Raw genomic sequence first — 27,812 nt, forward strand, 5'->3', positions numbered from 1 at the left:
GATATTTATGATAACAATAAAAAACACTTTTTATATTTTGTTATTAGTTATATTATTTTATATTGAATACTGCACTGTTGGGCAGGGCTTGCAAGTTAAGCATTGTGCATGTGACAAATTAAACTTGAAACCACCAGCAACATGGTGCCCAGCCCGTATGGGCTTATAGGACACGATATCAAGTGTCAAGTAGGTGTGCACAAAACAAAAATGTTACATTAAACAAATGAAATGCATAATTAGCTATTACAATTTTCACCTTGTCTCTCTACACAAACAATACACTTCTCCACCCCAGGAAAATAAATTGTGCAATGTAAAAAACTCACATTGTGAAAAAGAACTTCAACCTGTGTTCATCCTGCAGTCAAACACTTCATGAGTGAGCACCAACAATTTTACCAAACAGAACATGTCTCAAGTCATCATACAGAGGGCAATAAAACACAAAATGGGCTTCACTTTCTATTAACCCAAGATCACACAAGGGATTGTGTCAAATCTTAGCTGCTCACAAACCGACCAATATAGTACATATTAATATGAGCTTGTTTTATTATATGTGTTTAATTTATCCTTGTCTTGTCCTTGTAATCAGTGATGATGCTATAGGTGATAAAACAATTTCCCAAATTCGGGTTAATAAAGTAATAATCTCCTCTAACCTACTCTACTTATATAGTCTTGTTACATTGGCGTATGATCTTATTCACATATGTTTTCTTATTAGACTTCTTTATAAAATGCTTTATTCCATCATAGAAAGGTGCATAGGTTTGTAGGCTAAATAAGATTGAGTGCTGTAACGTCACATTTCTCAACCATAATTTTTTTTCAACCCGGATGTAGTAATTCCCGTGCAAAAATAAGTAGCCAATTGCTTCCGGTTTGTCATTCTGACCCCGACGCGAGGGGGAACTGTGTCTGTTTTACTTATAAGTAGAAACCTTTGAAATCGTTTCTCAAACGTAAGTTCAGCGGTCTCCCTTGACGATGTAAAATGTTGTTCTGTCAATATCGTATATTTGTATTCAATTGATTGTGAGTAGCAGCTCCTCAATGTGCAAGGTCAGCATCGTTCGGAGGCTAACGTTACTGTAAAAAGCTAATTAACGTTAGCTGGCAAGCTAGGCTAGCCTTAAGTGATTTTTTTATTACTGTTAGCCAATCAAAGGGAACAATACTATTGATACTGGTTTTGCTATTCTAGTATAGCTAATTGTTAGCTCACTTATCGTATAGTCTACACGGGCAACAGCAGCTAACGTTTGGTAGCTAAATTGCAAAGGGGTGTTCTGCTGGACCAGTGCTAACGTAAACTATTTAGCTAGCTAATGTCAGATGAAAGGGGTTAGTTAGCTAGTTCAGTATCTTTGGTGTATCTTATGTGTTGCTCTGGTCTGACACAGCTAGGCTGCATTCAGACTAGACAGGCATAACATAGCTAATGTTAGATAGCAAATTAACTTGACTTGCTGCTGGGTGGGTGGGTATCATTTGTGGAAGGTTCTAACATGAATCTGTTCCAGAAACTTCGTAAAGTACAAGGATGCCAACAAACAACGCATACAAAGTAGCATGATCAATTCACCAAGCGAACTAGCTTCCGAATAGTCATCAACTCATCACGTAGCTTATTCTTAATGTTTGTCCATAGACTACCAGAGTGAGGATAGACATTTTTTGAAATAAACGTGGTGAGTGAAAAACTTAACTAAATTGCCCACGCCCTACCCGGTATCTTATTCTGCCGCTGTACAACTTTGTATGCGTTGTTTGTTGGCAACCTTGTTATTTTTGGAACAGATTCCCGTTTGGCACGTTCCACAAATTACACCCACCCCTTGCTGCTAGCTAGTAGTACCAATAATCGGTGTAACGAACACCGAATCGGCAACAAATGACCAGTCTCATCTCTAATCTCGTCATCCACAAAGGTTATCTAGCTAAATATGCCCAATCGTATAAAGTAGTTAAGTTACTGTTCAGGATTAGTATAGCCTAACTTGATCCATGTTGTCCTTCCACTTCACCAGTGGCAGATGCCTAGGTGACAATGTTTGAAAATCGAAGCTAATACCATCCTTTGTGTAATGATTACCTATTCTATTGAAATAAATAAATACACGTCCTTCTATCTCTCCTCACAGGAGTCCTCCCATCTTCATGTGCATCCCTAATGGGCGGCTGGTCTCGTAGTGCGGTGCTGGAGCTGTACCGAGCACTGCTCCGTGCAGGGCGCCACCTTCAGTACACAGACCGCAACTACTACCGCCGCGCCGTGGCCGGCGAGTTCCGCCGCTGCCAGGCTCTGACCGTGCCGAGCGACAAGGAGGACGCACTGAAGAGGGGCCAGTTCTTCCTCAGCAGTAGACTGGGGGGGCTGATGTAGTTGGGGGTCAACCATCCAACACCACCTTTTAGCAAGACGTGCTTGTGGCAGACCACAAACAGGTAGACTATTCAGCTATTTAACTGACCAACTATCTTTTTGCTCTCATAAATTAATAATACATATTTTAATAATGAAAGGTACACAGTCCTTGAGTTATGGTAATAGAACGCAGGACTCTTCACATCTGAATCAGTACTTTCTTTGTTCTTCTCATCAATTTCCCCTTCTAACGCTACATTCACAAAGACAGAATGGCGGGAGTGAACGGTGACCGTAAAGGAAAGAAGGATGACAACGGGATGGGCACGGCCGTTGACTTTTTGCTCTCCAATGCCAAGCTTGTGCTTGGGGTCGGAGGAGCTGCCATGCTTGGCATTGCAACACTAGCAGTCAAAAGAGTAAGTGGGACATTCTTTAAGTTAGATCATTGCAATTCTACTCTTGTAAATGTTATTATGTACATTCTTTGTCCGTTGCGCCAGTTCAGTTGTAGGCTAAACACCTCACTGTTTGGCATCTGATCTCTACATCAGTCGTTTTACTGTTTTTAACCACGAGTGGAAGACATGTGCATTTCATGAAACACTCTAATGGACAATAATGCTTTTCAATTCCATCTCCTTTCAGATGTATGACCGTGCCATAAGTGCTCCGACCAGCCCTACTAAGATGGAACCATCAGGGAAAAGGAGTTGGGAAGAACCAAGTTGGATGGGCTCGTCACCACGGGTACTTAACCACGACATGAGGTCAACAGTGAGCAGGTCACTGCAGACTCTACCCACCTCCTCCAACTCCTTTGAACCAGGTATGGTACGCTAATGTATTTAGGGTGTCACACACAATAATGTTCCGCATTACAACTATCAACATTGCTCATTTAACAGAGTTACAATCGTGCCGTTAGCTCACCCCACAGCGTGAAACGTTACCAATGGCGCTGTCAAATTGGTACTTTTTCGGTGGTGCGACTGGTTAGTACGTTGTCAAGCAGGACTGTTACGTGTGTTGGCAAGGCAGAGGATGCGAGATCAAGTACCAGTAAGGACTGGTGAGCGTGGAAGCTATACTGCTAAGCAGCACAGGGACGCCTGTTACACTTGCTCACACTCACACACAGTGGTCACAGTGGGGTAGTAGTGTGTTTCAGATGGTTTGACCTCACCTCTGTGCATTGTTTTCTAATCCTTGGCTGTGTATTGACGACAGGATGGCTGATGTCAGGATGGCTGTACTTCCTGTATTGTGGGTGATGCTACTGACTGTGCTTGTTGTAGGAAGCTATAGGGTCGTTCCATTTGATTTCAATCAGATTTTGACCGCACATCTTTTGATTTAAACTACACTTTCCATACATATTTGCCCATGGTTGAAGTGATCAGAAAATTACTTTTTGGACCTGAATGCCAACACAATCAGGAGATGGAGGGGCTCGAAGTTGACCCATTTTTGCATATCCCACCATAACATGAGACGTCCATGTATTTACCACTTGAAAAGATGAACGGTTAAGTTTGATATAATTTAAAAGCTTGAAACCAGGGTTGCCAAACTATTATAAATTGTAGGAAAAATATGTGTTTAATTTCAATTATCTAAAAACATGTAAACTCAGATTTAGTTAAATGTTTGCCTATGTTGACGCTTAGACCCTAATGTATATTATCTGAGGTGTATGTGTTGTGCCTGCCATCGGTTGAGACACAGTATACTCTTGAATACAGGGTGGGTGTCATTTTAATCATAGAAATTTTATTAATAGAATGGACCTATCCCTTCAGACAACTGCAATTGAGCTGTTACACCATTGAAAGTAATTGAATTTACATTTTACATTCCAATTACTACCATGAAGATGGCCGCCGGTCCACCCACCATCAAATGTCAATTTAAATGGGAATGTCTTGTTCACATCACCAACAAACTATCATGGTCTAAACACGCTAAGACAGTCATGAAGAGGGCATGACAAAACCTATTCCCCCTCAGGAGACTGAAAAGATTAGGCATTGGGTCCTCAGATCCTCAAAATGTTCTACAGCTGCACCATCAAGAGCATCCTGACTGGTTGCAGCACTGCCTGGTATGGCAATTGCGCAGCCTCTGACCGCAAGGCATAACAGAGGGTAGTGTGTACGGCCCAGTACATCACTGGTGCCAAGCTTCCTGCCATCCAGGACCTCTATACAAGGCGGTGTCAGAGGAAGGCCCTAAAAATTGTCAGACTCCAGCCACCCTAGTCATAGACTGTTATCTCTGCTACCGCACAGCAAGCGGTACCGGAGCGTCAAGTCTAGGTCCAGAAGGCTTCTTAACAGCTTCTATTCCCAAGCCATAAGACTCCTGAACAGCTAATCAAAGGGCTACCCAGACCCCTCTTACACTGCTGCTACTCTGTTTATTATCTATGCATAGTCACCTTAACTCTACTTACATATACATATTACCTCGACTAACCTGTGCCCTCGCACATTGACTCTACTGGTACCCCCTGTATATAGCCTCGCTATTGTTATTTTACTGCTGCTGTTGAATTATTTGTTACTTTTATTTTCAATTTTTTACATAACACATATTCTTTCTTTTTTTTTTTTTAAATTTTATCCCCTTTTCTCCCCAATTTTCGTGGTATCCAATCGCTAGTAATTACTATCTTGTCTCATCGCTACAACTCCCGTACGGGCTCGGGAGAGACGAAGGTCGAAAGCCATGCGTCCTCCGAAGCACAACCCAACCTAGCCGCACTGCTTCTTAACACAGCGCGCCTCCAACCCGGAAGCCAGCCGCACCAATGTGTCGGAGGAAACACCGTGCACCTGCCCCCCTCGGTTAGCGCGCACTGCGCCCGGCCCGCCACAGGAGTCGCTGGAGCGCGATGAGACAAGGATATCCCTACCGGCCAAACCCTCCCTAACCCGGACGACGCTAAGCCAATTGTGCGTCGCCCCACGGACCTCCCGGTCGCGGCCGGCTGCGACAGAGCCTGGGCGCGAACCCAGAGACTCTGGTGGCACCGCTAGCACTGCGATGCAGTGCCTTAGACCACTGCGCCACCCGGGAGGCCCCACATATTCTTTCTTAAAGCATTGTTGGTTAAAGGCTTGTAAGTAAGCATTTCACTGTAAGGTTGTTGTATTCGGCCGCATGTGACAAATAACATTTGATTTGGTGCTATCTATATTTATGATTTTAATATTTTTTTTAATGGAAGATTGACATTGTAATTTAAAAACTGATATTCCCATTCAAGTCAATATTTTCTGTGTGGACCTCCAACCAATTGGAAAGTTGAAATGTCAATGTTATTCCCCTTTTAGTTACACCTAGTCTGTATTCAAGTGCATGCTGTGTCTCAACTGATGGCAGTCTCAACATAAACCATACTTTTTTGTTTTAAAGGAATTACCAAATAGTTTGACAATCCTGTTAGTAAGCGTTTAAATTATATCAAACTGAGCCATTTTATATTTTCAAGAGATAGAGACATACAGTGGCTGTCTCATGTTATGTGTCATGGATCACAATTTGGCCACCTCTATCTCCTGAATGTTTTGGCATTCAGGTCAAAGTAATTTTCTGACCACTTCTACCATGGGCATACATGTATGGAAAGTTTTGTTCAAATTACAAGGGGTGCGGTCAAAGCTATTGAAATTGAATGAAACGACACTATAGTTTTGTTAGTAGAAACCCCACTAAATAGACTCAGACGGCTAGTTTCTATTGAGCTCCATTAGATATGTGTTATAAAGTTAAAAATACCTCAAAGTCTGTGGTATTTTGGGTGGTTCTCTTATGCCGGGTGTACACTCCACAACTTTCAAAATCGTAACATTGCTGAGCCTCTCACATTTAACGACCGTCTTTCATGTCGTTTCATTGTCTTCCCAACGTATTAGTGCTCAAGCTAAACGATGTGGCACAAACTGGGAGGCGGGGGTCACACACTACAAGGTTCTTCACTTGGTCGTGAGGATTCTCCATACCACGCTGTCTCGTGAAAAACAAAAATGAAACGTGTCTGAACTCGGCTAGAAAAATTGTGTGGTGTACGTCCGGCTGTAGTAGTAGGTTACTCTCTGTAGGAGAGGATAGTCTGTAAAGCTGCCCCTCTCGTGGTACGTGTTCCCATTAGTTGGGTTTGATTTCCTGTCGTCACCCAATATCCTTACTTTTGTAATTTACCTCCCATGCCCTTTCAACATAGTTGATTTATTTCATTATTCGTGTCTTGCATCATCAGAATGCTCAACCCACATGGGTTATATGCACTGTATATGCGATAACCCATACCTGGAACTCTGCCTGTCGTGGCTGTATCCCACTCAGACTGCATGCGGAGGGCGGCGGGGCGGGGACGTAGCGCTGCAGGGGAGACCGACCTCTTCCGGGCCAAGATGCGCCTCTCCTTACAGGAGAAACTGTGGGAGTTCTACCAGGAGCGTGTGGCCATCCCCGCTGAGGAGCAGGCCACAGCCCGCCGGGCTGCCCTGGACATCTGCGCAGAGCTGAGGATCTTCCTGCATGCCAAGCTGCCTGACATGCCTCTCCGAGAGATGTACCTCAGCGGCAGCCTCTACGACGACCTGCAGGTAGTAAGAGGGTAGTAGTAGTAAACTTTATCCCTCCGGGGGAAGGGATAACGGCTAAAGATATCACTTCACAGGCCATTGGCTTAGGAGTGTTGTGACCACAAACAATGCTTTTTACCTCAGTGCCTGTCTCTGGGTTTGAAATGTTACGGTTTTACAAGAGTAACACCATGTGCTCTCTCTGACTCTCTCTCCCACTCTTTCTCAGGTGGTGACAGCGGATCACGCTCAGCTCATGGTCCCTCTGACCCTGGAGAAGAACCTGTGGTCGTCAGTCCCCGGGGAGGACACCATCATGAACGTTCCGGGCTTCTGGCTGATTCGCAGGGAGAACCTGGAATACTTCCCCCGAGGCAGCAGCTACTGGGACCGCTGCATGGTAGGTGGCTACCTCTCCCCCAAGTCTGTCCTGGAGGTGTTCGAGAAGCTGGTGGCGGGCTCCATCAACTGGCCGGCCATCGGCAGCGTTCTGGACTACGTGATCCGGCCGGTGGTTCCCTCGGAGACGCTCACCCTGGAGGTCCAGTACGAGACAGACCGCCTTCTTTACGTGGACTTCCTGCCTCTGCTGGTGATGGACGACGGCGCCTCGCTCATCGCCAAACCACACAGGCTGGCTGCGGAGCGCCATGAAAACCTGTGGCGGCAGAGCTTCCGTGTGGCGGAGACTGCGCGCCTGCGGGCTCTGGACCAGGAGGACGGGGGCTGCCGCTGCGCCTGCCTCAAGGTGACTAAAGCCGTGTGCAAGCTGAACCCGGCCCTGGCGCGCCTGTCGGCCAGTCAGCTCACCAACGCCATACTGCTACTGAGCGAGAAGGAGGGCGACTGGACCCAGGAGGCGCTGGCTAACCGTTTCCTGCAGTTGCTCCGCTCGCTAGTGGGACACCTAGAGGCCGGGAGGCTCCCCTGCGCCCTGGTCCCCAAAGTCGACCTGTTCTGTGAGCTGACGCCAGTGGAGGTGGATGAGCTAGGATATACCCTCTACTGTTCCCTCTCTGACCCAGAGGGACTCCTAAGGACTCCTCAGTCTAAGTCTGGTCACGGGTTCTAGGGTTTAGGACAGATGGTATATAATTCTAAGATTCCATACTGCAGAAGAGGATAGGATATGTAATTCATATGCGCTTCAGACATGGACCATGTCCCCTGTGACCATGTCGCTGTGTGATTGATTCAACATCACGTCGCTGGAGTCCCTGTTTCATTGATCAATATCTTTCTCTTGTAATTTTTTTTATTTGTGTAATTATGTTTGTGATAAAGTAAAAATGCAAAATAAACCACTTTAGTATGGGGGTTTAAAAATGAATACAGGATCATCCGAATACCAGTTAAACCTCAGATGATGAAACCAGTCTCTTCATATGGTCCCTATGCTGCACGTAAGCCGTTTATAAATAGTACTGTTCAGAGGGGTATACTTTAAAGCACGATCAAGGAGTTGGCCAACTAACTTGCCTACATATCCTGAAATAACTTCAAATGGGCTTGGTCTAATTGACTTAACCAAAAACACAATTTAGCTTAATGAACCCCAAAATATGAAGTTATTTCTGTTTGTTTATCAAGGTTGAACCTGTTTTGTAGTATACCCCTTGGGGTAGGACTCTGTGTTTGTTGAATTGGGGATTGCTTCATTGGCTAATATTATGTTACCATAATATTATGTAGCCAGTTTGGATTGAATCGTGTCAGGGGGGTGGGGGGGATATATTTATTCATTATAATTTGTGGGAATGGAAATTGGGGTTTATTTGAAAGATATTTTGGTAGCTCGATCCTCAGATTGCAGGTCTTTCAAACACTGAGATTATGATGGGTAACATTAGTTTAATGCTAGTTAATATCATGTCTGAACAGGGGCATGAAAGAGATCTCTCAGTTAAATGAACAAGCCTCCATAATCGGCTCAAGCCGTATTGTTCTCTACCTTTTATAGCTTACCATTAAGCTGAGACTTGGAGGCAGGGTGCTTCTTACACTCTGCCATGAGATGCCAGTTCAGATGGACAGATAGTTTGGTGACACCGTCAATACTGCCGCACCCTAACGAGGTAAATGGTCTTGAGCACTGTTGTGGTCCACTAGGAAATAAGACCAGTGAGTGGAACATGACAGGGGGTTGTTCTTCTACTGCAGGGTACTTCTAGTACTGTAGCCTGGTATCGTACAGTTTGTGCTGTAGCCAACTCTTCTCGTTGTCATGTATGGCATTGACATGGCAAGGCTAGAAGAGTTGCTTACAGTGCAGACAGTATGGGACGAGGCTACACTTAGCCTACTCTACCGCTCTAACTGTGTAAATGGATAGAATGTAATGTTGACCATGTGAGCCGCCGCAAAAGCAAATAAATTATTGTGGTACGACTGAAATCTTGACATTCTTGAGGTAAAAAAACTGCTTTTTCCTCTCTTTTTTTGTCTAGATTTCTTGAAGTGAGTTTTTGAATTTGGTTCAAGTTATAGTTCTGAAATTGTAGCAAACTTTGCAAGGGGATAGGCTGCTGAGGGGAGGGCGGCTCATAATAATGGCCGGAATGGAGTGGTATCAAACGCGTTCATGTGTTTGATTCCATTAACTCCATTCCAGATGTTATTATGAGCCGTCCTCCCATCAGCAGCCTCCACTGGTGAAAATGCCCACTAAAAAGCCTAATATATAAATCACATAGGTTTCTATCTTCATGGTATTTAAGTTGCGGATGATTTGTGTTTTCCAGGACTCCTCCCACAAAGTTGTTGAATGAAAGAATGTTGAGAAATAAGAATATGCTTTTATGTTAGGAATGTGTGCCGTTTGCATGAGTAAGAATACCAATGTAGAAAGTTAATCATACGTTGGGTTATTGTTATACACCTCTGTGCTGTCTGTTTATGACGTCAAATATGTCTTGTGACGTTAAGATAAAATACTTGACGTATATGTTCATTCATAGGTCTTTGTTGGGTGAAACTGGTTGTTGCATACCTTGTATGAAACAAATCTGGCATGACTTCCTCCCACTCATAACAAAATGGTTGGTGTGCTTTTTTTCAAATTACATTTTGCGCTAGTTAGGATGTTAAGCTGAGAGCAAATTTATCAAAGACAGAGCACCTCTGTCGGATGCTGTGGAAAAAAATATGTTTCCAGTTGCAAATACAGTATTTGTCAGTTTGGCTTTCAGGTCTGGTCTTGCTTCAGCGGTCCTTACTGGTATAAGGTAACTGTTGCTCAGTCATGATATAGTGTCTTCAGAAAACATTCATACTCATTGACTTCTTCCACATTTTGTGTTACAGCCTCAATTTAAAATATATATTTTTCTCACCCATCTACAGACAATACCCCATAACTGACAAAGTGAAAACATGTTTAAGAAAATGAAATATTTTATTTAACTAGGCAAGTCAGTTAAGGACAAGTTCTTATTTACCATGACAGCCTACCGGGAAGCAGTGGGTCAACTGCCTTGTTCAGGGGCAGAATGACATATTTTTACCTTGTCAGCTCGGGGATTTGATCCAGCAATCTTTCTGTTACTGGCTCACGGCTCTAACCACTGGGCTACCTGCCGTCGAGCTGAAATATGACATTGACATAAGTCTTCACACCCCTAAGTCATATGTTAGAATCACTTTTGGCAGCGATTATAGCTTTGTCTTTCTAGTTAAGTCTCTAAAAGCTTTGCACACCAGGATTGCACATTATCTGCACATAATTTAAAAAATTCTTCAAGCTCTGTCAAGTTGGTTGTTAATCTTTGCTAGACAGCCATTTTCAAGTCTTGCCATAGATTTTTCAAGACAATTTTAAGTCAAAACTGTAAATAGGTCACTCAGGAACATTCAATGTTGTCTTGGTAAGCGCCACCAGTATATATTTCGCCTTGTTTTTTAGGTTATTGTTCTGCTGAAAGGTGAATTTGACTCTATCTGTTGGAAAGCAGACTGAACAAGGTTTTCCTCTAGGATTTTGCCTGTGCTTAGCTCTATTGTTTATTTTTTTATCCTAAAAAAGTTCCTAGTTCTTGCCGACAAGCAGACCCATAACATGATGCAGCCACCACCATGCTTGAAGATATGAAGAGTGGTACTTGGCAATGGGTTGTTGGATTTGCCCCAAATATAATGCTGTGTATTGAGGACATAAAGTTGATTTCATTGCCAAGTTTTTTGCAGTTTTGCTTTGGTGCATTATTTCAAACAGGATGCATGTTTTGTGGAGTAACTACAATGTTGTTGATCCATCCTCAGTTTTCTCCTATAAACTCTTTAAACTCTTAACTACACCATCCAAAGTGTAAGTAATAACTTCACCATGCTCAAAGGGATATTCAATGTCTGCCTTTCTTTTTTTTTACCAATAGTTGCCTTTCTTTGCGGGGCATTGGAAAACCTCCCTGGTCTTTGGTTGAATCTGTGTTTGAAATTCACTGTTTGACTGAGGAACCTTACAGATAATTGTGTGTGTGTGTGGATTACAGAGAAGAGGTAGTCGTTCAAAAATCATGTTAAACACAGTGAGTCCGTGCAACTTACGTGACTTGTAAAGAACATTTTACTCATGACATTATTTAGGCTTGCCATAACTAAGGGGTTGAATACTTATTGACACGAGACATTTCAGCTTTTCATTTGTAATTCCGTCTGACACAAAATGTGAAAAAATGCTAGGGGTGTGAATACTTTCTCAAGGCACTGTATATCGTCTTCTGTGGTATGTTTGTGTAGATATTGGAACAAAGGTATGTTCAGTTTAGAGAGACATTTCCTTTATTATTTATGGTAGTTACATTAACTTTACACTTAGACACGGGTCGGTAGGTATTCATTTTGGTGCGCACTGTGTGCATTTAAGGGTGCTGGTCAACCCCATTGACATATAAGATCAACCCACATTGAAAGACAGCCAGGGTTAATCTGATGTTGACTGAGTTGACATCCAGCAGACAGACAGGGATTTAAACCAGGTCAGGTAGCAGCTATAACCATCCCATGCCAAGATGTCCAGTGTTCAATCACAAGCCTTCTTCGAGAGTGGCCTCCCGAGTGGTGCAGCGGTCTAAGGCACTACATCTCAGTGCTAGAGGCATCACTACAGACACCCTGGTTCAATTCCAGGCTGTATCACAACCAACCGTGATTGGGAGTCCCATAGGGCAGCGCACAATTGGCCCAGCATCTTCTAGGTTTGGCCAGTGTAGGCTGTCATTGTAAATAAGATATTTTTTCTTTACTGACTTGCCTAGTTAAAGGTTAAATACAAAATAAGTGTTATGCAAATATGATAAAATATAAATCTGCACTTTGCTCATCTGTGATTGAAAAAAATACATCTTCCCAATTAACACAATATTGTCTATCCTAGTAGGAGTGGAGGGAGTGCTTGGTACAGTAGAGCATTATACAAGAAAATCTTTGACATGTAATGGAGATAGTTTAGTATTTTTGTATTATACGTTTGTAACCAAAAAAGCAGAGTATGTTTGCAATGCTACCACCACAACCACACAGTGTTCAGAAGTGCTTAATTCTAGGTGTACTGATATTAACGGCTCAATCCGTGATGGGACTACTTATAAAGAATGTTTTTGTGTGCAGATTTGTCTCTGTAGACCTGACTTAAACTACAAAGATTTCTGTGCTGTTGTTGGGGTCATTTTGCCACGCAAAGTTTACTACAACTGTTATGAACCACAAAGTAGACAACATCTCCCTTGAGTATTTCAGCCTAGAGACGATATGCTTGCATGTAATGTAGGTTTAGTTTTTTTGTTGACAGTTTTCGATTTACTTTTAGCTATGGAACTGAATGGTACACAGCACTTTGTATACTCCGATAATAAATGTTGCGGCAGATGTTTCTTGTGGTTGTTTTTGTGCAAATAAAAATTGGTAATTTCTTATCATGAGGCTTGCAGGGAAAATAATTTTTGGGTAGGATACAGCAGCAACAGGTAGCTGGCAGCCGGAAGAGATGGAAATTAAGCTAGACGGAGGCTAGTACTTTTCAGCCCTAGCTAGTAGAAATAGTGGTCAACTAGTCGGTTGTAATATGTGGTCTAGATGCTGTTCTTCCACTAATCTCATTGCAACTCCCCTCCAAGTCTCCGACCACTACCTTGTATCCTTTTCCCTCTCGCTCTCATCCAACACTTCCCACACTGCCCCTACTCGGATGGTATCGCGCCGTCCCAACCTTCGCTCTCTCTCCCCCGCTACTCTCTCCTCTTCCATCCTATCATCTCTTCCCTCTGCTCAAACCTTCTCCAACCTATCTCCTGATTCTGCCTCCTCAACCCTCCTCTCCTCCCTTTCTGCATCCTTTGACTCTCTATGTCCCCTATCCTCCAGGCCGGCTCGGTCCTCCCCTCCTGCTCCGTGGCTCGACGACTCATTGCGAGCTCACAGAACAGGGCTCTGGGCAGCCGAGCGGAAATGGAGGAAAACTCGCCTCCCTGCGGACCTGGCATCCTTTCACTCCCTCCTCTCTACATTCTCCTCTTCTGTCTCTGCTGCTAAAGCCAATTTCTACCACTCTAAATTCCAAGCATCTGCCTCTAACCCTAGGAAGCTCTTTGCCACCTTCTCCTCCTCCCCCCTCCTCCCTCTCTGCGGATGACTTCGTCAACCATTTTGAAAAGAAGGTCGACGACATCCGATCCTCGTTTGCTAAGTCAAACGACACCGCTGGTTCTGCTCACACTGCCCTACCCTGTGCTTTGACCTCTTTCTCCCCTCTCTCTCCAGATGAAATCTCGCGTCTTGTGACGGCCGGCCGCCCAACAACCTGCCCGCTTGACCCTATCCCCTCCTCTCTTCTCCAGACCATTTCCGGAGACCTTCTCCCTTACCTCACCTCGCTCATCAACTCATCCTTGACCGCTGGCTACGTCCCTTCCGTCTTCAAGAGAGCGAGAGTTGCACCCCTTCTGAAAAAACCTACACTCGATCCCTCCGATGTCAATAACTACAGACCAGTATCCCTTTCTTTTCTCTCCAAAACTCTTGAACGTGCCGTCCTTGGCCAGCTCTCCTGCTATCTCTCTCAGAATGACCTTCTTGATCCAAATCAGTCAGGTTTCAAGACTAGTCATTCAACTGAGACTGCTCTTCTCTGTGTCACGGAGGCGCTCCGCACTGCTAAAGCTAACTCTCTCTCCTCTGCTCTCATCCTTCTAGACCTATCGGCTGCCTTTGATACTGTGAACCATCAGATCCTCCTCTCCACCCTCTCCGAGCTGGGCATCTCCGGCAAGGTCCACGCTTGGATTGCGTCCTACCTGACAGGTCGCTCCTACCAGGTGGCGTGGCGAGAATCTGTCTCCGCACCACGTGCTCTCACCACTGGTGTCCCCCAGGGCTCTGTTCTAGGCCCTCTCCTATTCTCGCTATACACCAAGTCACTTGGCTCTGTCATATCCTCACATGGTCTCTCCTATCATTGCTATGCAGACGACACACAATTAATCTTCTCCTTTCCCCCCTCTGATAACCAGGTGGTGAATCGCATCTCTGCATGTCTGGCAGACATATCAGTGTGGATGACGGATCACCACCTCAAGCTGAACCTCGGCAAGACGGAGCTGCTCTTCCTCCCGGGGAAGGACTGCCCGTTCCATGATCTCGCCATCACGGTTGACAACTCCATTGTGTCCTCCTCCCAGAGTGCTAAGAACCTTGGCGTGATCCTGGACAACACCCTGTCGTTCTCAACTAACATCAAGGCGGTGACCCGTTCCTGTAGGTTCATGCTCTACAACATTCGCAGAGTACGACCCTGCCTCACGCAGGAAGCGGCGCAGGTCCTAATCCAGGCACTTGTCATCTCCCGTCTGGATTACTGCAACTCGCTGTTGGCTGGGCTCCCTGCCTGTGCCATTAAACCCCTACAACTCATCCAGAACGCCGCAGCCCGTCTGGTGTTCAACTTTCCCAAGTTCTCTCACGTCACCCCGCTCCTCCGCTCTCTCCACTGGCTTCCAGTTGAAGCTCGCATCCGCTACAAGACCATGGTGCTTGCCTACGGAGCTGTGAGGGGAACGGCACCTCCGTACCTTCAGGCTCTGATCAGGCCCTACACCCAAACAAGGGCACTGCGTTCATCCACCTCTGGCCTGCTCGCCTCCCTACCTCTGAGGAAGTACAGTTCCCGCTCAGCCCAGTCAAAACTGTTCGCTGCTCTGGCACCCCAATGGTGGAACAAACTCCCTCACGACGCCAGGTCAGCGGAGTCAATCACCACCTTCCGGAGACACCTGAAACCCCACCTCTTTAAGGAATACCTAGGATAGGATAAAGTAATCCTTCTAACCCCCCCCCCCCCCCTTAAAAGAGTTAGATGCACTATTGTAAAGTGGTTGTTCCACTGGATATCATAAGGTGAATGCACCAATTTGTAAGTCGCTCTGGATAAGAGCGTCTGCTAAATGACTTAAATGTAAATGTAATGGTCTAGTCAAAGTCAAATATCGCACGGCATAGATTTTAAAACTGGCTTGTCAATCTGGTCTACTAGCCCAGTGCATAAAATCCTTAAATTCAACCCCTAAATCTTTGAGTAAAACATGAAAAGGGTGGGGTTGAGAAGTTTGGTTAGGTCAATTTCCTTCCCTGTACTGAACACACTTGTATAGCTCCTTTGAGGGCACTTACTCTTAAAGGATGTCTGCTGAAGCATACAACTACCACCAGTTCATTCTGGACAAGAATGACTTGATTTTTATTTAATAAAATACATTTTTCAGTGTCACATCTTTTGATTAATGTTAGAATCAGATGCTGTAGTGCATTACCAGTTTATTTAGGCTATAACGGAAGCATCATGGTCTTGGGGTCAACGTACAATAAGAGTTCAAGTGTACACATCACAAGACATCGTTTCACAAAAAAAGTTTGAGAAACCTTGATACTATTACTGTACCCTGGTCCTTGGTACATAGTCAAATTCACTGGACGTCAACATTGTTTTTGTTAAATCAACCAGAGTTGAATCTACAATGATATGCATTCAGTCTTCTGCTTCATCTACAAAGGAAATGTATTTAGAATAAAGATATGCATTCAGTAATCTGCTTTCCAAACATAAAAGTGGTTGCATTGTCAGATAGGAGATACAACAGTACCACTTCGTCTTCATACAAAACACCAAGCTGAACTGCATACAGCAGCTCATATCAGTTTTGATCTGTAACTATTTATTAATCATTCACCAAACTCACCCGGGAACACTTTTATTAGTCTTAAAAGAAAATTAAGAAACAGCCCCCCCCCCCGCACCCCCCCAAAAGAAGAAAAAGAGGCTAAGACAAGTTTCTTTTGGGGGGCGTTTGTTCATTTTGGTGGTGTGCCTCTCCTATAATTCAGCATGATCTGTGGGGATTTGATAGGTACTAGCTCCACCTTGCACCTTGGTTTGGTAGGACCACTATATTGCTAATACCCATCAAATCCTTTCAGATCTCCACATGTGGCTAGGGGTTGTTTGTGGTTTCTCCCCTCTACTTGGCAGGGGCGAACCCCACGCGGTCTGCGTCTCTATCAAACACGCTGTAGTAGCGTCCAATGAACACATCTCCCAGGATCCACAGCGGTCCAGCCGGAGGAGGGATGTTCATGGCCATGAAGCCTGACAGACAGATTTTCTGACCCATCTGGGAATCCTGCAGCACATAGGGGAGAAGCTTTTGAATGATTCTCAACGGCAGGCATGTCCAGAGAATTAAATATCATAATACATTTCAAGATGTAGTAAAATGCATATACGCATGCGAACTGTGATTAACTGTTTAAGTGATGATGATTGAAGTTGTCAAATTTCACAGACTTTCCTACTGGCAGGCAGGCCACATTGAACACTGGTCATGAGGTGCAATTTACCATTATGATATAGTCGTCTCCAGTCAAGTTGAACATCTTCCCTCCCAGGTTGAATGTGATGACGGGGAGAGAGGAAACCTTCTTGCAGTCAATCCAATACTGAGAGGAAGAAAAAAATAAAGTGCAAGTAAGTTAAAAATAACTGCATGTACTTCACAAATCAAAACTTCTATCACTACAATACATGCGTGCATGATTGAAATCTTTTGTTGGTCATTCAGGAGAACTAAAACAGAGGTTGGAACTGATAGAATGTACTTATATGCTACAACAGGTAGACATTTAGTCTACAGACTCCTGTACCTACCTCTCCCATCAGTAGAGGCAAGGCTCCGATGGCTTTATGCAGCGCCCGGACCTCCTCCGCAGGCCCGGTGATGAGGGACGTTCCCGTGTCAACAATCGCTTGGCAACCGGCCTTGCACAACGTCAGCTGGTTTCCCACTTCCACACTGCAGAGCACCAATTAGCTGTGATCACTCAAGACTAAATTATCCTTATAACATTGTGTGCGATTTCTTAATAAATCGGTTCAAGGACATGCATCTGGTGTAATAGAAGCAATTATTGGTACAATGATTGTCTTTGATTATTTACACGGAGATAGTTATTTTTTCCATTGACTATAATGGGGGATCCTGCTTTCTGGAAACAGCAGCATGCAGTACCCCATCAGCCTTGAACTTCATGGCTTCAATGAGGGGGCAGTTCTCCTCTGGAATAGATATTATAAAAGAGCCTCTGTGTAGATGAGAACCAAGTTGCTTACCTGCTCATCTCAATCTGCCAATAGGCCTTGCGTGTGACATTGACATAGTGCAGGTCTCCAGTGTAGTACAGTGGGTCCGTGCCTCCCAGCATCAGCTCTCCTCCTACAGCAGCAAATGGAACTCTGAGGAACAGGATATCAAAAGGGGTTACAAGTTTAGTTCAATCTAACTGTCAGATATGTAATTGTATTGCCTTAACCCCGTTGAAGCTAGTGACAACACAAGAATACAAGGTTGTACAAGTTATGCAAATGTTTAATTAACCTGTGGTTTATGTTCATAGACTTTACCCACAAAAATAAATACATGTTAAAGCTGCAATATGTAACTTTTTGGGTGACCCAACCAAATGCACATAGAAATGTGCGTTATAGATCTGTCACTCATTGAATGCAAGTCTAAGCAGTAGATGTTCTATTCTATGCTTCCCATTCTTAAGTTTTGTTATTGCTCTTTTACTTTCAGTTTTGTACACCAGCTTCAGCTAAAATGGAATATTTCAGTGGTGTAGATGGCACAATGATTCTCTACACTATAACGTGCTTGTTGTCACAAACTGAAATTAGGTGAACTATTTCACTTAAATATGACAGAAAGTGTGGTTAAAGAATTTCAGGACAACAGAAGCTAAAAATATCACAGTTCAAATAAAATGATAAACTCCTTTCAGTTGACCTCCAACAGCAAACAGGACTTTAAAAAAAATCGTTTAAAACAAAATCACAAGTCAACAAACCACACATTGACCTACGGCCCTTAGTAGGAATGTATTAAAAATGAGAAAAAAAATCCCTAAAACCAACCTGCTAATATAGAAGGAAAATATGTTCTGAGGCAACAGCTTGGCAGCCATGGCGGTGTCAAACACAGGGGTTATCTTATCGACAGATATGGTAGGGTAGCCCATGCCCAGCACCCCGTCAAAGCGTGCCACTGCAAACGTGATGCCAGGTTGCTTCACGGCCTCACCAAACTGTTGACCAGTGACCTGCATGCCAGCCAACTGAGGGGGATGGAGTGAAGAACAGGAACTGTGATGTACAAAGCAGATTGTTCATGAACACAGTGAGGTTTACAAACAATACACAGTAAGAAATGGTATGCAGACTATGCTCCACATTCCATCACTTAAAATGGACAATGGTAAAATTACAGAAAAATGCTGTGGATTTGTCCACTTAAGTGAGAGGAATGCAAATAAACAATGGACACGGTGTGCACACACAGAAAAGTCCACTTACAGACACAGTGTCCCCACTGATGAACCCAGACAAGCTGCCTCTGCCATACTGGATGGAGAATTTGGTGCCATTCTGAACATACGTGCTCGACTTCTCCGAGTTATAACGATGGTGGAGCCCTAAGCAGAGGTGCACATAAAGTTCACAACCATCTCAGGTTGGATAAATGGCACTCATTTTCATACAAAACAAACACGTCCCTCATGCCGCCTTAAAACGATGAATATGACTTCCAGTACAGCATGGATGATCAACAACAACAAAAAAAACTAGTATTTGCAACTTTATCTTTTGTACCCATCTCATGATTATATGATAAAAGGGAGATACCTAGTCAGTTGTACAACTGAAATGTGTCTTCCGCATTTAACCCAACCCCTCCGAATCAGAGAGGTGTGGGGGGCAGCCTTAAAAAATAAATAAATAAATAAAACGACATCCATAGGAGACTCAGCGGATAGTAAAACCATATGTTATGAGTGAAGTGCATAGCCACGGGAAGTAGTTTGGGGCAGGGGGTGCTACGCCGACAGGGAGGATGCAAAAAAATGCCCACGCTGAAGACCTATATCGTCCGCTAATACAGGACTAGCGAAGACCCAGTGCACTAGTGTGAAACAAAATAATTGTATTTCAGTGTTTACTAGCATTTGTAACTTGAGTCTGATAATTCTCTACATTTGATATAGGTTTTCCAGTTTCTTGAAATACTTTGCAAATGCAACTTATTTCTGTGGAAACTGAACTGATCTATTAATTTACATGTTAGTAGATGCTCTTATGCAGAGGAATTTACAGTAGTGAGTGCATACATTTTCATATTGGTCCCCCGTGGGAATCGAACCCACAACCCTAGCGTTGCAAGAGCCATGCGCAATCAACTCAGCACATGTCACAAACCACTTGATGTCTCAATCTACTCAAATACCGTATTGTGCATTTGTGATGGAAAGTCTACAGGTACAAACCTAAATGACCAGCCAATGTACAATACAGTAATGTTAATTTACATTACGTTTGTAAGGATGGTAATTAATACTGCACAAAAAGTGGTTGTTTTCCATGTTATTTGAAGAAGAACATTTTTTATTTTTTATTGATGGATGTCTTGAGTCTTTGCCCATAACTTTGCACCTTTTACATTTACATTTACGTCATTTAGCAGACGCTCTTATCCAGAGCGACTTACAAATTGGAAAGTTCATACATATTCATCCTGGTCCCCCGTGGGGAATGAACCTACGACCCTGGCGTTGCAAGCGCCATGCTCTACCAACTGAGCCACACGGGACCTTTTGATGTAAATGTTTAAGGAGAGGGTTTTGTTTTTTCTGGATTCCGTTAGAATGATCGCAGAGAAAAGGGACAGGGCAACACCTCTTACAATTCCAACTATTGAACACCACACGATACTGTTCTTAATCATACAACTACCTTTTTGCCAAAGCTGAGATGCTGAAAAAAATGTTTTGCCCGCGCTACAGATGTCTAGATTGGTCCACTAATACAGGACTACTAAATGGCCCAGTGCACTACTTGTGAGAAGAAAAAAGATACATTTCCACAAAATATACAGTACCAGTCAAAAGCTTGGACACACCTAATCATTCATTTTTAGTGAAGACATTAAAAACAAATGAAATAACACATATGGAATCATGTAACCAAAAATATATTTTAGATTCCTTAAAGTCGCCACGATGACAGCTTTGCACACGCTTGGAATTCTCTCAACCAGCTTCGCCTGGAATGCTTTTCCAACAGTCTTGAAGGAGTTCCCACATATGCTGAGCACTTGTTGGTTGCTTTTCCTTCACTCTGCGGTCCAACTCATCCCAAACATCTCAATTGGGTTGAGGTCAGGTGATTGTGGAGGCCAGGTCATCTGATGAACTCCTCTCTTTCTTGGTCAAATAGCCCTTACACAGCCTGGAAGTGTCGGGTCATTGTCCTGTTGAAAAACAAACGAGTCCCACTAAGGGCAAACCAGATGGAATGGCGTATCACTGCAGAATGCTGTGGTAGCCATGCTAGTTAAGTGTGCCTTGAATTATAAATCAATCAATCACCGACAGTGTCACCAGCAAAGCACCCCCACGATTCACGGTGGGCACCACACATGCAGAGATCATCCGTTCACCTACTCTGCATCTCACAAAGACACGGCAGTTAGAACCAAAAATCTCAAATTTGGACTCAGACCAAAGGACAGATTTCCACCGGACTAATGTCCATTGCTCATGTTTCTTAGCCCAAGCAAGTCTCTTCTTATTATTGGGGTCCTTAAGTAGTGGTTTCTTTGCAAAAACTCTACTATGAAGGCCTGATGCACACAGTCTCCTCTGAACAGTTGATGTTGAGATGTGTCTGTTACTTGAACTCTTAAGCATTTATTTGGGCTGCAGTCTGAGGTGCAGTTACCTCTAATGAACTCATCCTCTGCAGCAGAGTTAACCCTGGGTCTTCCTTTCCTGTGCCAGTCCTCATGAGAGCCAGTTTCATCATAGCACTCAAAAGGTTTTTGCGACTACACTTTTTTTAACGGATTTTACAGATTGACTGACCTTCACGTCTTAAAGTAATGATGGACGGTCATTTATCTTTGCTTATTTGAGCTGTTCTTGCCATCATATGGACTTGGTATTTTACCAAATAGGGCTATATTTTGTATACCACCCCTACCTTGTCACAACACAACTGATTGACTCAAACGCATGAAGAAAATAAATTCCACAAATGTACTTTTAACAAGGCACACCTGTTAATTGAAATGCATTTTAGGTGACTACCTCATTAAGCTGGTTGAGAGAATGTCAAGAGTGTGCAAAGCTGTCATCAAATAAGATATTTTGGTTTGTTTAACACTTTTTTGGTTACTACATGATTCCATGTGTCATTTCATGGTTGATGTCTTCTACAATGTAGAAAATAAAAATACAATTCTGGAATGAGTAGGTGTCCAAACTGATGACTTGTACTGTATATACACTGAACAAAAATATAAATGCAACATGTAAAATGTTGGTCCCATGTTTTATGAGCTGAAATAAAAAGATCCCATACGCTCAAAGTTTGATTTTGGGCACACATTTGTTTACATCCCTGTTAGTGAGCATTTCTCCTTTGCCAAGATAATCCATCCACCTGACAAGTGTGGCATATAAAGAAGCTTTATGTGTTGGGGACAATAAATGGCACTAAAATCTGCAGTTGTGTCAAGTTGAGGGAGCGTGCAATTGGCATGTTGACTGCAGGAATTAATGTTAATTTCTCTACCATAAGCTGCCTTCAACGTCCTTTTAGAGAATTTGGCAGTACGTCCAATCGGCTTAACAAACGCATACCACATGTAACCACGCCAGCCCAGGACCTCCACATCCAGCTTCTTCACCTGCGGGACCGTCTGAGACCAGCCACCCAGACAACTGATGAAACGTAATTTTCACAAAGAATTTGTGCACAAATTGTCAGAAACAGTCTCTGGTAAGATCTGTGTGCTCGCCATCCTCACAAGGGTCTTGACCTGACTGCAGTTCGGCATTGTAACCGACTTCAGTGGGCAAATGTTCACCTTCGATGGCCACTGGCATGCTGGAGAAGTGTGCTCTTCACAGACGAATCCCAGTTTCAACTGTACCGGGCAGATGGCAGATAGTGTGTTCGGCATTGTGTGGGTGAGTGGTTTGCGGGTGTCAACGTTGTGAACAGAGTGCCCCCATGGTGACGGTGGGGTTATGGTCTGGGCAGGCATAAGCTATGGACAATGAACACAATTGAATTTTATCGAAGGCAGTTTGAATGCACAGTATACTGTGACAAGATCCTGAAGCCCATTGTCGTGCCATTCATCCACCGACATCACTTCATGTTTGAGCATGATAATGCACAGCCCCATGTCACAAGGATCTGTTCACAATTCCTGGAAGTTTAAAATATCCCACTTCTTCCATGGCCTGCATACTCAGACATGTCACCCATTGAGCATGTTTGGGATGTTCTGGATCGACATGCATGACAGTGTGTTCCAGTTCCCGCCAACATCTTCGCACACCCATTGAAGAGGAGTGGGACAACGTGCCAAAACCAATAGCCTGATCAACTCGATGCGAAGGAGATGTTTGCATGAGGCAAATTGTGGTCACACCAAATACTGACTGGTTTTCTGATCCACGCCCCTACCTTTAAAGATATCGGTGACCAACAGGTGCATATCTATAATCCCAGTAATGTGAAATCCATAGATTAGGGGCAAATTATTTGATTTCAATTGACTTTTATGAACTGTAACTAAAATCGTAAAAATTGTTGCATCTTTTTTTGTTGTTGCACCCTCTGCACCCCTACTTCCCGTGGCTATGGTGAAGTGCAGCAAAGGCAATAATAGACTGACTCACAGCATGCAACATCCAGGAAGGAGCAGTGAATGGAGGGCACCCACAGGTTGGAGGAGCCGGTGTCAAACAGCACAGTAAAGTCCTGGGGTGGTGTGCCTATGCTGATCACCCCATAATACTGAGCCTGTAGAGAGATTTGACATAAACACCACATTCATACGATAAATAGGCATAAGTCTATATTACAGTTCTCTTTTCCTAACTCCCGGGGAGAGAGATACTGAATGTGCAAGATTTATTAAACCAAATAAATAAATTACATACACACATCTCATGATCTTCAATCTGGGCCATGATTAGCAGATTGGGCATGTTATGAAGGGTTGGAACAAAAGCCTGCACACCCAACTCCTGGAGAACCCTGGCTTTACTTATTATTGTTGTTTCAGTCAACCTAGAATAAGCTAGAATTAAACCAGGCCTAGTGACAATATCCACTTACATCCATGAAGTTAGTGAGTCTCTCAACTGGCACTTTCGGGCTCTGAGTGGTTGCTGGTACGGGTGTTGGTGTGTCAGTTCCTGCACCACCAACGGTCTTGGCCATGTTCTGGAGTTGTTCAAAACTCATCCCATTGTCGTTCATCAGGCGGCGCATACTGCGCGTCTTGTGGAGGGGGATTCTAAAGGCCCATTTATATGATAACGAAGAGAATTAGTTTATCGGTCGTAATTTGTTTAACAAATAATTCATAACTCGTGCGCTCTAACGTACTTCCTGTTTTATACTGATGTTCCCATACATTTACGAGCAGCTTGGTTCTATTTTACAACTTAATTGCTTCGTTATTATGTACAATCTATGTTAACTTCAATTCAAACTTTAGGAGATAGATGTCATGAACATGCCAGCGTTATAGAAACGTTCTGTGGGTGTACCAAAATGCGACTCACATGTGCCTAAACAAATATGCATGTGAAATTGGCAATAATAATTGCCCAACGTCAGGAAATTAAACTACCCCAGACATAGCCTATTCTATACTCGTCACGGGATGGCGAAATAATAATTACTTGCGTTATTCAAAAGTTAACCAAGCAACTGACGAAAATATGTTACCTTATAATAGCAGAGCTGTGCGCTATCAACAGCGCGACGGTTATAGACAATATTTTAAGACACTTCATATTCTGTCTTTGATAACTCATCATCCAGTTGGTTTTTCTCTCACTTTAGACTATCTTGGCTGGCCAAACCGTCCGTTACACAAAAGACCGAACACTATCAAATCTACGCACTAAACCCAGTTATATCAGTATGCCTTTCGGTGGTTTCCGTACACACTCGCTTTTCTTCACTCGGTCCAATCCTGATTGGAGAGAGCGCATACATTAGACGGTCTTATTGGCTTGAATAATGTCCATCGTTTTAAAATGGTCACTGCAAGCTGGTATCCTTTGGACGTCTAGAGTGCACCTTTTTTTTTTTCTCTCTCTTTAACACTACACAGTTGATTGAAATTATAAAAGATTTGTGATTATTTAAATCAGGTGTGTAGTTCTAGGGCAAAAATCAAAACGTGCACCACTTGGGGTACCGATTGTGGGGAATCGCGGATAGCACGGGTCATTTTAAATCAGACACCCTACTGCGCACTTGACAAGTCGCTGTCGCAGGATCACGAGAGATGGAGAATGGTCTGATTGCGGCCCGCTATTCGGGGCGTTACTGCATCTGCAGGAACCCCTCTTAAAGAGTGACTGCCTTTAAAAAGCAAAGCATCCCTTTGAAAAAAAAAACGTATGGGCATCGATATGAGTCGTAAAAAGTTATTCTAGTGTCAACATTTACTACAAAGTGTAAATAGGATAATTTTGGTCATAAAATCAGTCTCTCTAAAACTGAGGTTGGATCATCCGTGTGTCACAACTGGTAAATTAAGGTTGGGTTTTGAAGATGTCCATTTTCCCAATAACATAATAATAATATGTTTTTTTAATTTGTAAAGAATAAATTAAATGTATAGATTTTTTATCCAGAACACAGACAACAATCAAAGCTATAGGTGTCGCCAGATCCAGAGAACATGACAACAGAATTAGCAGAGGTCCTTGAAAGCTGTCAACTTTCAGTAAAAACCACACTTGAAGCAAATTTAAACATTGAATTAAACCAATTTAATCAAAGGGCAGTTGAATAAGAGTGAGCAAAGTTTAGTATGAGTGGGATAAAGTAGTTGATTAGGCAGCATGGTATTGTCGCCAACAGCAAAACAACTTACCCTAATGAGAGAGAGAGAGAGAGAGCGAGAGCGAGAGAGAGAGCGAGAGCGAGAGAGAGAGCGAGAGAGATCGCGAGAGAGAGAGCGAGAGAGAGAGAGAGAGACTGGGGAAGTTCAGGGATCATTTAAATTCTGTGAGATGGTAAAGGTAAAATGTAAATTGCATAATGATGTGGACAACCATTCACAGGCAAACAATTTGAAAGTGTCTAGGGGTCAACTATAGGTACTACCACACAACATGAGAGAAATGGAGAGACACGGCTTTAGAGCATCATGCCTAACAGGAAGTGTAAAGAAGGGGTTTTCCTTGAAGGATGGGGAAGGAGAGGAGGTTCTCAGCTGAAATCCAAGAATTATGATATGTTCTGTCCAGTTGTCCCTCTAACAGGCCTGCAGGTGCCATCAACCAGCCTACATACCATCTGTGAATGATGTCATGACTGTCCTGTGAGGATCCAAATAAGTCAGATCAGGTTTGCAATGAATGACTTCAACCAGACCCCCTCTCACCTGCAGAGGGGGGGAGGGAACTGTTGGGGGTTAACAACTCACGCCCTGTTGTAAATAAGCTCTCCCTCTCCAAATTCACCAAAGGAATGTGCCTTTGTTGTTTCAGGAGATTTTTTCAGCCGAAACTCTAACACGTTCAAAGGCAACTACTGGAACAATGTTTCTAACATAGAATGCGGGGAATGGTCAGAGGCGATCTAGAGAACATTAATGTCGTGTTGTTTGTTGTTTTGTGATGTCATTAAAAATGTCAAAGGAAATACTGTAACTTGGAAAGTATTCCCACTACGTGTACGAAGTTTCCATCCTATGCATTATGCATGAAATATGAAAGTGTTTTTGTTTAGAGAGGGACATGATTTTAGGAGCCATAAGCGATAATTGTTTTACATAAACTTTGCACAGTGACAAGTCACACCCCTGAGTGAGGTCAGAGAGCGTGTCAGCCTGACGGAACAGCCCTTTTGAACAAACTGTATAAAATGATGAGTTAAGAATTAACATATCATACCAGAGAGACGTAGAGTTACAGCTCACGTTTGCACTCTGAATCTCAACACGAGGTAGAGATGATAAACTCACCTCCCAACCAATCACTGGTACGGCTGATTAGCTGTCCTAAGTAAAGTATCTAGAAAAGCGAATTTAAGTGGAACCATTCTATTACTTTGCTCAAACATCTTATTACACTACTCTCTTCACACCACTGGGTACCAGCGACACGGCTGGCTAGCCTATCTTCAACGAATCATCTTCCAGAGCGAATGGAAGTAGTACTGCTCGTTCCGTGTGTGATTTCCTGCAAGACAGGAATGTCAGTGTTCTGCCATGGCCAGTGAAGAGCCCGGATCTCAATCCCATTGAGCATGTCTGGGACCTGTTGGATCGGAGGGTGAGGGCTAGAGCCGTTCCCCACTCGGGAACTTGCAGGTGCCTTGGTGGAAGAGTGGGGTAACATCTCACAGCAAGAACTGGCAAATCTGGTGCAGTCCATGAGGAGGAGATGCACTGCAGTACCTAATGCAGCTGGTGGCCACACCAGATACTGACTGTTACTTTTGATTTTGACCCCCAATTTGATCATGGACACATTATTGCATTTCTGTTAGTCACATGTCTCTGGAACTTGTTCAGTTTATGTGGCCAAGTAATTTGGCCAAGTGCATCTGTGCTCTCTGTTCAGTGCGCTCTCTGCTTAGCAGCGGTCTCTGCTCAGTTTGGCAACTGCGTGAGTGGGAGAGGGAGATGCCCGTGTGCTTCTCGGTTCACCGGAACTATTTTTCTGCATTTTTCTTGAAGATCACTCCGCGACACACGATGCAGCGCTGTCATTCAGCAGCAGATGATTCCCTGTCAGCCACTGACTTGTCCTTCCCACTCACCGCTATCATGCTAGCCACAAGTTCTGTCTGAGCTCAATTGTCATGAAACGCAAATACAGGGATGAGTTTCTCTCTCTTTCATACAAACTTTGAGAAATAACGAGGAGCGCCCACAATGTGTTTTGTGCGGGGAAGTCATTAACGTTAGTAATGAGTCTCTCAAAACGAACAAATTAACAAACGACACGTCCTGACCAAACATACAGCATGATGGTAAACCCAGGGAGTTCTTTCAGAACAGGGCAGAATGCTTCAGGAAACAGTGCTTCGACAGTTGAAAAGTAAGTCCGCTAGCAAGGCATTGTTGTAATTTTATAACAGACGATGTGATGATAAGCATAAATAAGGGAGTACTAACTCTCATAGTAGTAGATGTGAGTTTCGCTTTCAAACAATCCTGTGGCCTACACAGCTAATAGCTAAAATTAGCCAAAGCAAGCCA

At 43.5% G+C, this 27,812-nt stretch overlaps 2 protein-coding genes across 3 annotated transcripts; one reads left to right on the forward strand and one right to left on the reverse strand.

The window, feature by feature from the left end:
• The first annotated feature begins 859 nt into the window (after window positions 1-859).
• On the forward strand, window positions 860-9,360 carry mief1 (mitochondrial elongation factor 1). 2 transcript variants are annotated; one of them, XM_071410450.1, is made up of 6 exons: window positions 860-968; window positions 2,151-2,454; window positions 2,646-2,793; window positions 3,023-3,203; window positions 6,725-6,987; window positions 7,196-9,360. In XM_071410450.1, the coding sequence occupies exons 3-6, from the start codon at window positions 2,647-2,649 to the stop codon at window positions 8,036-8,038; spliced, it is 1,434 nt and encodes a 477-aa protein (XP_071266551.1). In that variant the 5' UTR covers window positions 860-968; window positions 2,151-2,454; window position 2,646; the 3' UTR covers window positions 8,039-9,360. The 2 variants fall into 2 exon arrangements, with proteins under 2 accessions (XP_071266551.1, XP_071266560.1); XM_071410459.1 differs by having other exon boundaries at window positions 894-968; window positions 2,642-2,793.
• Window positions 9,361-15,751: 6,391 nt separating this feature from the next.
• Window positions 15,752-24,931, reverse strand: LOC139581087 (cathepsin D-like). The gene is made up of 9 exons (XM_071410474.1): window positions 24,314-24,931; window positions 23,696-23,876; window positions 23,254-23,377; window positions 18,860-18,978; window positions 18,422-18,621; window positions 17,618-17,740; window positions 17,156-17,300; window positions 16,849-16,947; window positions 15,752-16,631 (listed from the first exon to the last, which is right to left on the reverse strand). Exons 1-9 carry the CDS (start codon window positions 24,403-24,405, stop codon window positions 16,470-16,472), a joined length of 1,245 nt encoding a protein of 414 aa, XP_071266575.1. The 5' UTR covers window positions 24,406-24,931; the 3' UTR covers window positions 15,752-16,469.
• Between the last annotated feature and the right edge of the window lie 2,881 nt (window positions 24,932-27,812).

This window comes from Salvelinus alpinus, chromosome 1 (genome assembly GCF_045679555.1).
Source record: "Salvelinus alpinus chromosome 1, SLU_Salpinus.1, whole genome shotgun sequence".
In the NCBI taxonomy this organism is placed as follows: Eukaryota; Metazoa; Chordata; class Actinopteri; order Salmoniformes; family Salmonidae; genus Salvelinus; species Salvelinus alpinus.